The following is a 12,956-nucleotide window of genomic DNA, read 5'->3' on the forward strand; positions in this document are numbered from 1 at the left end:
TGCCTACCTGCTGTAGGCTCCCCTCCCTGTCTCACCAGATTTGTGACCCATGCTTTATTGTTTTCTTGGTGATCTCATGTGACACTGGAACAGAGCAAGGCTAACTGTGCCATAAAAGAATCAGACACATTATGGGTCTCAGTACTGTTGTTTCCTAAAGTGTGGGCCGTGATTCCAAAGCAAGAATATCAGCAGGTCTGGTCTTCTGGTTTGGACTCTTGCATGGTAGAAGGTGGCTGGGGTTGAGAAAAGAACCATTATTTAACGAGGCCTCCAAATGATGCCCATGTGTACTAAGGTTTGAGAATCCCCACTCAAACTAACTGCTCGGTTATTAATTAATGCAGGTTTTTTTTTTTTTTTTTTGTATTTTTTTGAAGTTGGAAACGGGGAGGCAGTCAGACAGACTCCCGCATGCGCCCGACCAGGATCCACCCGGCATGCCCACCAGGGGGCGATGCTCTGCCCATCTGGGGCATTGCTCTGCTGCAACCAGAGCCATTCTAGTGCCTGAGGCAGAGGCCATAGAGCCATCCTCAGCACCCGGGTCAACTTTGCTCCAATGGAGCCTTGGCTGTGGGAGGGGAAGAGAGAGAGAGGAAGGAGAGGGGGGGTGGTGGTGGAGAAGCAGATGGGTGCTTCTCCTGTGTGCCCTGGCCAGGAATTGAACCCAGGACTCCTGCACGCCAGGCCAACGCTCTACCACTGAGCCAACCAGCCAGGGCCTAATTAATGCAGTTTTAAACAGAAGGAGTTAGACATTTATGAGGCCCCTATAAGATTTCCTCAGCCCCTTCCTTAGGAAATAACTTGGCACATGCAGTATTTTACATTTTTGTAGACCCTGACATCCTCACCAGGAAAAGGCCATTCTCTCTGAACCCTGCTCCTTTCCCCATTGCTCAGAGTTCCCTGCGCCCACCTCCAACCACTGCATGAACATGTTTATAGCCACCAGCCCAGACGTCTCAGGAATGAAGGAAAGAGTCTTTGGATCCTGTTATTTTCCTTGAGGAAGAGCTGAACATTGACTGTTTTACAAGAATTCAGAGTATGCATTGTCATGTTCACGTTAACCCTCACCCCAAGTGTTTGTGGATTTTGAAGGATTTACCACAGCCCAGCCTTCCTTAGCAGGGTCCCTGGCCCTGGAAAGCCGTTGGAAGCACATTCTGCTGTGCAGGTGCCCTGTAGGTAAAAATTTTCTCTGTATACTTGGCTGGGTCCCAAACAGCTGTGCTCCTCATATGGAGATGGTGGTTGTGGGGGGTGATTTGCACATCTTTTTGGGGGGATTTAAAAACTTTGCTGTTGGGAATAGCAAAAACCATGTCCACTGAGTGACAAAAGGCATGTCCACTGGACAGTGGTTCTTAGGAATTGGGCCGAGCTCACCAAGCTAACAGGTTTAAGAGATTCAGAATTGCAGATTGCCGTATAATTAATTACCTGCTCCAGTGTTGGAGTCTGTGACTCCCCCCAACCCGGGACGTTTCATTGACTGGGGAGTTCCCGTAAAGGTTTCTTTAGAATAATGTTTGGGTATGGCTAAAGAATAGTGAGCTTGGTTTATGTTTCATACATATGGGACAGACATTTTTGTTTTAATTGCTTTTCTTTTATTAGCTTTAGGGACCATTAATTGTAGATTTCTTCAGTTTGCACAGAGAGGAAAAAGTGTCTTTTTTACTAATTTTCAGTTTAGTTGTGATCCATTGCATGGCAGAGGACTTAAAACAGATGTGCCGTGTATAATGTTTTCTTCCTGATTAAAAGAGTAGTATCTGTTCATTGTTTGAATAGTTATGATTAAGAAAGCAATAATTTAGGAATGGAAGTTTCCTGTAATCCCCAGAAATATGTATACTTAACATTTCGGCATTTGTTCCTGCAGATTGTTTTTTGTGATTGTTCTGTTATATATTTGAATCCTAATATACCCACCAATATGTTTTAAGACAGAAATACATCCCAGGTGTACTGAAGGCTTTTCATTGAACCGTTTATGGTTTTCAGTGTATTTTACGTGGTTGTCCCCTTTGAGACCCAGGAGCTCTGAGGGGAGGAGGGGGCTGTGGCTTCCTCTCTGTGCCTGGCAGTGTGCTCAGGCGTTTCACTTGGGTCATGTCTGAGTTCCTCTGCCAGCTTCATAGTATAGGCAGGACTTGACTATGCTCTGTCTACACAGAATCAGGCAAGTCAAGTGACTTGCTCAAAGTTAATTAGTAAATAAATTGGGATGCCTGCCCATTTAATTATGCAGATTTCTTTTTTTTAATTTATTTTTTATTATTTATTTTTAATTTTATTTATTCATTTTAGAGAGGGGAGAGAGAGAGAGAGAGAGAGAGAGAGAGAGACAGGGGGGAGGAGCTGGAAGCATCAACTCCCATATGTGCCTTGACCAGGCAAGCCCAGGGTTTTGAACCGGCGACCTCAGCATTTCCAGGTCGACACTTTATCCACTGCGCCACCACAGGTCAGGCGTATGCAGATTTCTTGTCTAGAGAATATTGTGTAGCATCTTACACCTTCTCTGTATTGAGAAACATTTTTTTTTAGCAGAAATATTATTTTTGAGATGTATAAAGTTGTTGAATGAAGACACATGACTGCTTTGACTTATTAAAAGGTAGCTTATTCCATGACCGGTTGGCTCAGTGGTGGAGTGTCAACCCACTGTGTGGAAGTCCTGGGTTCAATTCCCAGTCAGGACACACGGAACAGGCTCCCATCTGCGTCTCCACCCTTCCCCTCTCCTTTCTCTCCCTCTTCCTCTCCTGCAGCCAACACTCATTGGAGCAAAGTTGGCCCTGGTGCTGAGGACGGCTCCATGGCCTCCATCTCAGGCGCTAGAATGGCTCGGGTTACAACAGAGCAACAGCCCAGATGGGCAGAGCATCGCCCCCTGGTGGGCATGCCAGGTGCACTCCAGTCAGGTGCATGCAGGAGTCTGTCTCTTTGCCTCCCCCTTTCTCACTTCAGGGGGAAAAAAAAAAGAGGTAGCTTGTTAGTTTCTGACTGAAAATTGGCGTTCTATGGCATAGTGGCTGAATCTAGCCTGCTGCCCCTTTTTGTATATAAAGTTTTATTGGAACACGGCCACACCCAGTCATTTACATATTGCAACAGACCATACTTACAAAGCCTGAAATATACGCAATTACCTTTTGGCTCTTTAAAAATAATGTTTGCTACCCTCTGTTATATATACCAAATTTTATTTAGGTGTGTGATTTAATTTTGTAGTTTCTAAGGTTTTGCATCCATTTGTTCAGACGCTTTGATGGGTGGAAGTTCTTTCTGTCCTTGACTTCTCCCAAAACAATCAAACCACCACATCATTTCCTCTCTGACTTTTTATGTGATCCTGTATAGTGATTGCATTTCTACATAGTCTTTTGCAGGTAGCATGAATTTCAGAAAACTCCAGAACTTTTACTACCGTTAACCTTTGTAAAGGCGCTGCACAGCAGTGCTGGTCCATTCGGGCACATTGCACGCTATGAAGAAAGGCCAATGATAGTTGATATTAAACTGCAGGAAGAGATTGTAGCGAGCCTTTGCTTCTCTAATCTGCACCTGAGAATTCTTACATGCGGGCATTGTAGGAACATAGATTTCTGTAACTGAGACAGTTGCACTAAAATTGGATGAGTCTTGTTTCGGTATAAAGCAAATTTATTTATTTTATTGATTTGAGAGAGAGGGGTGGGGGGATAGAGAGGGAGAGAGAGGAAGAGAAACATTGATTTTTGATCAAACTGGCAGCCTTGGTTTATCCGGGCAGTGCTCTAACCAGCTGAGCTACCTGGCCAAAGCTGTGAATTTGTTATTTTTTACAGCAATAAACTGTTAAGTTTATTTTCTTTCAGCATTTTGAAAACAATGTGGCAAGAATAAAACTACTTAGTTACTGTGCTTGTTATTGTGTCACACCCCTCAAATTTATGACTCATCAGAACTCTAGTTGATCACTACTGTCAGAGTCGGTGAACATACTTAGAACCACATCATTTAAGTCTTGGAGTTTTGATATTTCTCTTCTTTGTAGTATTTTAGATGGTGTGCAGCGGCTGCCGTCCCACAGTGTCTGTCACGTGTTGTGCTTGTTGTGTGTGAGAAGCGCCTGTGAACTTGTGTACTTGCTCTGTCGTTCATTAGTTACTGTGTGGTCTTCCTTACTGGTAGAGTTTTTTCTCTTATTATTCCTTGATGAAATCATTAGGTCGATATAGTATATTAGGTCGATATAGTACATTTCTCTAATTTTCCCTTTGGGGAAGCTTGATAATAAGTCTATATTGACAGCCCTGGTTGGATAGCTCAGTTGGTTAGAGCATTATCCAGAAGCTATGAGGTTGCCGGTTCAATCCACAGTCAGGGCACATAAAGGAACAGCTAGATGTTCCTCTCTCTCTCTCTCTCTCTCTCTCTCTCTCCCTTTCTCTCTCTCCACCTTCCTCTCTTGCTAAAATCAATTTAAAAAAAAGGTCTATTGACAAAGCAAAGATTTGAAATTAATCTTGGAGTGTCAGTTTGGTTTTAAGTGCATTTATTCTGACCTATAGACTGCCTTTCTGTAATATGTTCCTTCCTTTAGAACAGTGATTTTCAACCTTTTTCATCTCATGGCACACAAACTAGTTAGAATTCAGCGACACATCAAAAAATATATTTTGGCCAATTTGACACAAAAAAATTTTGGTATACTTTTGATTGATTTACAAAAGAAAAAAAAAGAATAGTAATTATCTACCCTTTTTGCTCCAAAGTAACCTTTTTAAAAGTCAGGTGCCAAGATTAACCAAGCAGGCGCAACCTTATTATGTGATGTGACCAATAAGATGCAACTTAATACTATATAACCTGTATACTTATGGTTCAAGGGCGTTCACACCAGATGGCTGTTGTGTTGCCTGTTGTCATTTTTTTGACAGTCGAAGGGAAAAGAGGTCAGTGCCCATGACTAAATAGTCAGGTATTGCATGTTTTAAAAATTCTTGCAGCATACCGGATGAAAATCTCCACTTTAGAACACAGTTCTTATGTAAAATAAGTAATATGCTGACTACCAAAATGGTCTTCTGGTGGTTAACTGGGCTCAATTTTAAAAAAGTCTAGCAGTCCTTTTGAAATGGGGCCTTTTGTGTAAGCAGTGCTTCAGGGAGAACCTGCATCAGGCTGCCGGCCTGCACTGCTTCCTGCCACTTCAGCCAGCCCCTGGCGAGGAGTCCCTGGAGTCCTGCTTCAACCAATAGGAATGAGACTTTCCAGTTTAGTCAGAGTTGCACGGCTATATCTTCATTAGCATCTCCACTAACCAGCCAGGACAGTGCTTTCTGGACCGAACTCTGAGGATTGGAGCCCTTATTTGCATGAGTAGGGGCAGTCAGAAGAGGGGCGGGACTTCTCTCTCCATAAGTCAGCTTCACTGGCCCAGAGGTAATGTTTTGTATTTTTCTTTTCATCAAGCACTGCGTTTTCCCAGACTGGAGCTGAAACACTGAAGGTGTCTCGCTGGATCAGAGCAGAGCAGAGCTGAGCTGTCTAGCTAAAAAGGGGCCGTCTCTGAGGGCGGCTTCACAGCTGTGATGTATTGTAACTGAGCTGTAACACTGCTGAGCTAACTCAAAACTGGGCTATTCCACAGTGTGCTGTCACAATGGAACTTTCACACTGAATAAGATCCCCACCGGCACCCACACCGCACGCCCCTCAACGGGGATTCCTGTCGGCATTAAATGACCATCCAGTCAACATGCCGCAAGTTGTTGGGAGTTTAGTATCAGAACTCATGAGTTCTCAGTTGGTGGGTCTGGAATGCGTTTCACCTGTTATCTGTACAGTATTAATTTCTTAGTCTCATTTTGTTGGTAAATGTCACCGCAGAGAGGCATTTAAAATGGTGTCCTGTTCATTTCCTTATTTTCTCCTGTTTTGTTTTTTCCCATACAGCTTATCACTAGCTGCAGACCATTTATTTTAATGTTTTATTTAGCTGTGTTACTTGTAGACTGAGCTCTATGAAGCACCTGTACTCCGTCTCAAGGAGTGCACTGTGGATGCACGACGATAGATAAATTAGCAAAGTAGGGGAAGAGTCCATATGGTTTGCAGCGTGAGGGCTATAGAGGGCAAGTCAGCTTGTAGATTGTCATTGTCATTAGCAGGAGGTCTTCTTGTCTTTTGTGGGAGGAAAGAATGTTTTCAGACTGGGTTTGAATCTGGGCTCTTCCACTTCTTGACTTTAAGGTAAAACAATTTAATCATTGAAAGACTCAAATTTTCTCACCAATGAAATTAGTAAATCTCTTCTTCTGGGAATTAAATATGATATTGAATAGCTTGACCAGGCGGTGGCACAGTGGATAGAGCATCGGACTGTGATGCCGAGGACCCAGGTTCAAGACCCCGAGGTCGCCAGCTTGAGCGTGAGCTCATCTGGTTTGAGCAAAAAAGCTCACTAGCTTGGACCCAAGGTTGCTGGCTCAAGCAAGGAGTCACTCAGTCTGCTGAAGGCCTGTGGTCAAAGCACATGTGAGAAAGCAATCAATGAACAACTAAGGTGTCGCAGTGCGCAACGAAAAACTGATGATTGATGCTTCTCATCTCTCTCCGTTCCTGTCTGTCCCTGTCTATCCCTCTCTCTCTGACTCTCCCTGTCTCTGTAAAAAAAAAAAAGAAAAAAAATGATATTGAATATAAAGCTTTATAGATGTGAGTCCTCTCTTTTCCCTTGTGTGTCAGCATTGAAGAAGCCCAAAGGCAATCCGAATTCACCAATCTCTTGCTTCTGGGGTCATTGCCTTGATGACTTTTGACAGATTTATTCTTTCAGCAGTCTGCGTTGCCAGCATAACAATGACCTGTCCCTTTGACCAGTGTGGGAGGACAGATACTTGTCATTCCTCTTTAATCCTGATATCAGGGCAACTTGCATGAGTTCTGGCTTTGAAATATGTTTAGACAAGTTTATAATTCCAAACCATTCAGATGGCATCAGCTCTTCCTTAGAACCGCCTGAGTTTCAGCAGCTCTTTTGTACAAACGCAGTGGGAGTCACTCAGTTAAGTTGGTGGTGTGGTCCCTGAAGCATAGTCATTTAAAATTTCTTGGCAAATCATGAAACATCAGAGGACTGGTAGGTAAGTCACTAGTATGTCTATAGATTTCTTCAAACCTTGTGGATTATCAAGGTTTTAATTCATATTTTAGTTTCCACTGATATTTCTTATGCTTGTGATGACAAGAAAAGTTAGGTTAAGCACATTGGTTCATAAATTTATAGGTTCTTTCAAGCCTTTGTCCCAGGCAAGTCTGAACAGGACTTGGAAAGCTGATTAAAAGGCCTGTGAGCACAGTGAGTTTAGTTTTAAATTAAGTGGATATTTAATGCACGGAGAAAGCAGGCAAGCTCTCCAATCTCTCTTTTGATCCATGCTTGCTGTTTGAATTTGATGGGCTGGAAATCTTTATTTTTCTACTGCAAGAGTTGGTTATGGCTACATTTCTCAAGCTGGGCATTCAGTGTGGATATCTGTGGGTGATTTCAGCATGTAAGGGTACACAGTTATTAAATGAAGGCAGGCAGGAAGGAAAGAGTGTCTTGAGCCAGGAAGTCTCTTACAGTGTGTGGGGTGGACCACAAACAGAATGGCCTGGGGTGGGCCTGAAGGTGGTCCGTTGATGTGGGGGAGCCACTTGGCTGTCAACACCCTCATGCCTTTGTCCAGCAGAACACACTGAGGACTGCGCCTGCCGCTGGTTGGAGATGGTTCGGTTTAGGAGCCTGGATAGAGGCTACAAGTATGTTAATTGCTTTTAGATGAGCCCTAATCTCGGGCATACACCTTTGACCAAACTGGCAGATCTGTGAAGTTTAATATTGAGAGGATTTTGTTCTTTATGTGCTGTCACTAAGACATTGCTCTTCATTCTAAGCATTTGGTCAGTGACTACCCCCTATTTATTCTGTTTGGGTTTCAGTGAATTGTTAGTGACATTTTGTGAAGTGATAGAACACAAAGAATGGGATGTTATCTCTTTTTTGCATGTATGAGTGACATCTCTGTACTGTCCATATTGCTGGTTAGTATTTATATGCTTTAATTTAATTCATTATTATGGATGTATAAGACACTTCTTAAGATGAAATTAAAGTAAAATTACTTGGGTCTGCTTCTCTGACTCTTATGAAGATGGGAACAGCTTCTCAAATTTAGGGTGTTTGGCAAAGGACCTGCCTTTCTGAAGTCCATGATTCTGGACTGTGTATTTTAACTTAGATGAGTCACCAAGTTAAACTTTTAAGATCATGCTATTCTTAATATTCAGGAATGTATTATACAGTCTTGGAAGTCGTCTTTAAAGTTCTTCTTAAGATTTTTCTGCGAATTCAGGTAGTGAAAGTAACAGTAGGGAATCCAGTCATTAATTTTAAGGAGGTTAACAAGGATTCATTGTTGGAAGGCGCTAACCTCCCTTTCCCTAGAGAAGGGCAGAGGGGGGGAGAGCTCTCTGGTCCTTGCCAGCCTCTTCCCAGGCTCCCTGGTGGGGCTGGGAGGAGCCTCCGGTTACACAGCGCTTTGTGTGTTGTTGGAGGGATTAGGCAGAGGCATAACTGAGCAGACGCTGATTTTGCTGTAGTGGTCACTGCTTTTAATATCCTGTTGGTTGTTGAAACTTCTTTTATGACAGTGAAGCCTTTTGTCTATATTTTTCAATTGGAAAATCTTTCTTCCCCGATTGAAAAGATTGAATCTGGACTCCGAGGGATTTTGCAGTCTTTGACCTTCTTGCCTTCCCAAACCTCTAAGGGAAGCTCAGACTTCTGTTTGTCCTCGGGTAGCCACGCTTGGCATCTTGGACTTACGGGTGGTTTTTATATTTTTAGCGATAACTTTTAAATTTTATTCTCATTTACTTCTTCTTTTTCTTTTTCAGTGTCCTGGGTCATGAAACTTAATCCACAACAAGCTCCATTATATGTGAGTACATCAATGAAATGTCTTTTTATTTTTTCTTCTCTATCCTGTTTACTCGTCATAATAAACCCCAGACACTGTCATGTGATTAACAGGAATTTTTAACCATCTACACACAAAATTATTGGTGTAACACTTTGGAGATTGAATTTGATTTAGTAAACACTAAATGACTAATGTGTGTATGGTTCCGAGTTGAGTAAAATAATACCTGTAAAACTGTGAGCTGAACTAGTCAAGGTGATTAGATGCACGTATAAAACAATTGCGTTGCTCTGGAAAATGATTTTGTGGTTTTTAATTACTGCCAGTGTGAGTTATCCTGTTGCAACTAGGTGGCGCTCTGTCATTGGCAAGAGTGCTAGTTACACTAGGAGGCTGAGCGAAAGCTGAGGTACCATCTCCCTAAAGTGAGGGGATTGTATGATGGAATGGATAAATGAGTGCATCAGGGCTGGAAATGGTCAATGCTAGGTGACTTTTTTCTTTTTTTAATTGTCGTAGGACTGAATTTTCTGAACTGGGGTGGTGAAAAGACTGATGAAGTGCCAGCTAAGAGGTGTGGACAGTTAGAGGTGTGAGGGCCCAGTGCATTCTGGGTGGCTAGGGTCTGCAGAGGCTGAGGAAAAATTTCTGGGGACAGGATGTGAGTCAGGCCTTGAAGAATAAGGAACATTTAGTCCAGAATTTGTTGATGACACAAGGTGTATAAGAGGACAGAGGGATGAGTGGTGGTGAGCAGGCTGTGCAGTGCGTGGCGGGGGCTTGGTGGTGGGAAGTGGCCCTGCTCAGATCATGATGGGGAATACTGGGAGGTCAGTCTAAAAGGATGGCGGAGGCGTGATTGTGGAGGAAAACAGACACGGGGGTTTATGTTGTGACCTCTGAGGACCCTGTGATGGTGTCAATTTTAGATCTGTTTATTTTATGCATTTTTTTATTTTTAACCGTGCTGCATTACTAAGTCATGTACTTTTCTAACACAACATTCATACGGTCACTCGTGCATAGATGATTTTTTATGTCAAATGTCGCATATAAAGAAAAACGTGTTCTTAGAGGATACTTCATGGACTTAATTTTTTTTTCACACTACTCAGAGACAATTTACTATGTTCTCCTGTGGGTTTGCACGTGGACTAAATGCTCGGGTTATTGAGCTCTTCACACACTGTAAAATTCATTTAAAATGTATGATTTGGCGGGTCTTAGTATTTTCATCGTGTGTAACCATAACAGATATCTAACTTCAGAACATTTTCATTGTCCCAGAAAGAAACCCTAGACCCATGAGCAGTCACTAGTCACTATTCCTCCAGCCCTTGGCAGCCACTTTCTTTACCTATTCCAGAAAGCTGAAATAGAAGGACCATTGGTGACTGGCTTTTTTCACTTAGCATGTTTCCAAGTTTATGATAAAGCGTGTATCCATATTTGTTCCTTTTTATTGGTTAATAATATTCCATTGTATGGATATACCACAGTTTGTTTATCCATTCATTGATTCATGGGTGGGCATTTGGGTTCTTTTCCATTTTTGGCTAGTATGAATGATGATGCTTAGAACAGCAATTTTCTGTGTATAGGCATATATTTTCATTTGTCTGGGGTATATCCTTAAGCATATAACTGCCTGGTTACACGATAACTCTGTTTGACATTTTTTTTTTTTTTTTATCTTTCTTGAAGCTGGAAACGGGGAGAGACAGTCAGATAGACTCCCGCATGCGCCCGACTGGGATTCACCCGGCTCGCCCACCAGGGGGCGATGCTCTGCCCCTCCAGGGCGTCGCTCTGCCGTGACCAGAGCCACTCTGGCGCCTGGGGCAGAGGCCAAGGAGCCATCCCCAGCGCCCGGGCCATCTCTGCTCCAATGGAGCCTTGGCTGCGGGAGCAGAAGAGGGAGACAGAGAGAAAGGGGGGCGGGGGTGGAGGAGCAAATGGGCACTTCTCCTATGTGCCCTGGCCGGGAATCGAACCCGGGTCCCCCGCACGCCAGGCCAACGCTCTACCACTGAGCCAACCGGCCAGGGCGACATTTTTTTTTTTTTTTACAGAGACAGAGAGAGAGTCAGAGAGTGGGATAGACAGGGACAGACAGACAAGGAACGGAGAGATGAGAAGCATCAATCATTAGTTTTTCGTTGCGCATTGCAACACCTTAGATGTTCATTGATTGCTTTCTCATTTGCCTTGACCGCGGGCCTTCAGCAGACTGAGTAACCCCTTGCTGGGGCCAGCGACCTTGGGTTGAAGCTGGTGAGCTTTTGCTCAAACCAGATGAGCCCGCGCTCAAGCTGGCAACCTCAGGGTCTCGAACCTGGGTCCTCCGCATTCCAGTCCGATGCTCTATCCACTGCGCCACTGCCTGGTCAGGCTGTTTGACATTTTGAGGGATTGCCAGCTTGCTACAGCAGTTGTATCATTTTGCATTTCTACCAGTGATGTTGAAGGTTCAATTTCTCTGTATTCTTGCCAACACTTGCTATTCCCTGACTTTATTGTAGCCATCCTAGTGGGACTGAAATAGTATTTGTGGGTTTTTTTTACAGGGACAGAGAGAGAGTCAGATAGAAGGATAGATAGGGACAGACAGGAACGGAGAGAGATGAGAAGCATCAGTCATCAGTTTTTTGGTGGACACCGTAGTTGTTCATTGATTGCTTTCTCATATGTGCCATGACCGCAAGCCTTCAGCAGACTGAGTAATGCCCCACTTGAGCCAGTGACCTTGGGTCCATTCTAGTGAGCTTTTTGCTCAAGCCAGATGAGCTTGCGCTCAAGCTGGCAACCCCGGGGTCTCGAGCCTAGGTCCTTCTGCATCCCAGGCCAACGCTCTATCCACTGTACCACCGCCTGGTCAGGCATATTTGTGGTTTTGATTTACATTTCCCTAATGTCTGCTGAGTTCGAGCATCTTTTTCTTTTTTTCTTTTTCTTTTTTTTTTTTTGTATTTTTCTGAAGTGAGAAGTGGGGAGGCAGAGAGACAAGACTCCCACATGCGCCAGACCGGGATCCACCCAGCATGCCTACCAGGGGACGATGCTCGGCCCCCTGGGGTGTTGCTGTGTTGCAATTGGAGCCATTCTAGTGCCTAAGGTGGCGGCTATGGAGCCATCCTCAGCCCCCGGGCCAACTTTGCTCCAATGGAGCCTTGTCTGCAGGAGGTGAAGAGAGAGACAAAGAGAAAGGAGAGGGGGAAGGGTGGAGAAGAAGTTGGGCACCTCTCCTGTGTGCCCTAGCTGGAAATTGAACCTGGGACTTCCATACGCCGGGCCTATGGTCTACCACTGAGCCAGCCAGCCAGGGCTGAGTTCAAGCATCTTTACATGTGTTTTTTGGCCATTTATATATATATATCTCTGAAGAAATGTCTGCTCCGATCTCTTGCCCATTTTTAAATGGGGTTATGTTCTTTTAATTTTTGAGTGGTAAGTGTTTATATAGTGTGGAAACAAGTCCCTTATTGGATGCAAAATTTTTCTTCTAATCTATGGGTTACCATTTCACTTTTTTTAGTGAGAAAGAGACAGAGACAGACAGGGAGAGAGGTGGAGAAGCATCAACTCCAGCCAAGCCAGCGACCCCTTGCTCAAGCCAGTGACTGTGGGCTCAAGTTGACAACCTTTGGGCTTAACCTATGATCCCACGCTCAAGCTGGCACCCTACACAAGCCAGATGAGCCTGTGCTTAAGCTGGCAACCCTACACTCAAGCCGGATGAGTCTGCGCTTAAGCTGGTGACCCCAGGGTTTCGAACCTGGGTCTTCAGTGTCCCAGGCTGATGCTGTATCCCCTGCGCCACTGCCTAGTCAGGCCCATTTCACTTTTATGATGGTATCCTTTGAGGCACAGGGATTGTTAGTTTTGATGATGTGCTGTTTACCTGTTATTTCTTTTATGGCTTGTACTTTTGTTATTTAAGAAGGCTTCACCTAACTGGGATCATAACGATTTACTTTTCTGTTT

The 12,956-nt window shown here is 43.9% G+C and overlaps 1 protein-coding gene across 14 annotated transcripts in view; it reads left to right on the forward strand.

The window, feature by feature from the left end:
- Positions 1–12,956, forward strand: part of AKAP13 (A-kinase anchoring protein 13) — a 287,475-nt gene that overhangs the window by 73,389 nt on the left and 201,130 nt on the right. For all 14 annotated transcript variants that reach the window (XM_066239247.1, XM_066239251.1, XM_066239252.1 and 11 more), the window contains exon 2: positions 8,947–8,990. In XM_066239247.1, coding sequence (XP_066095344.1) covers positions 8,958–8,990 — 33 coding nt within the window. In that variant the 5' untranslated portion in view covers positions 8,947–8,957. The remainder of the gene's footprint in view (positions 1–8,946; positions 8,991–12,956) is intronic.

This window comes from Saccopteryx bilineata, chromosome 7, assembly GCF_036850765.1.
Source record: "Saccopteryx bilineata isolate mSacBil1 chromosome 7, mSacBil1_pri_phased_curated, whole genome shotgun sequence".
Lineage (NCBI taxonomy): Eukaryota > Metazoa > Chordata > Mammalia > Chiroptera > Emballonuridae > Saccopteryx > Saccopteryx bilineata.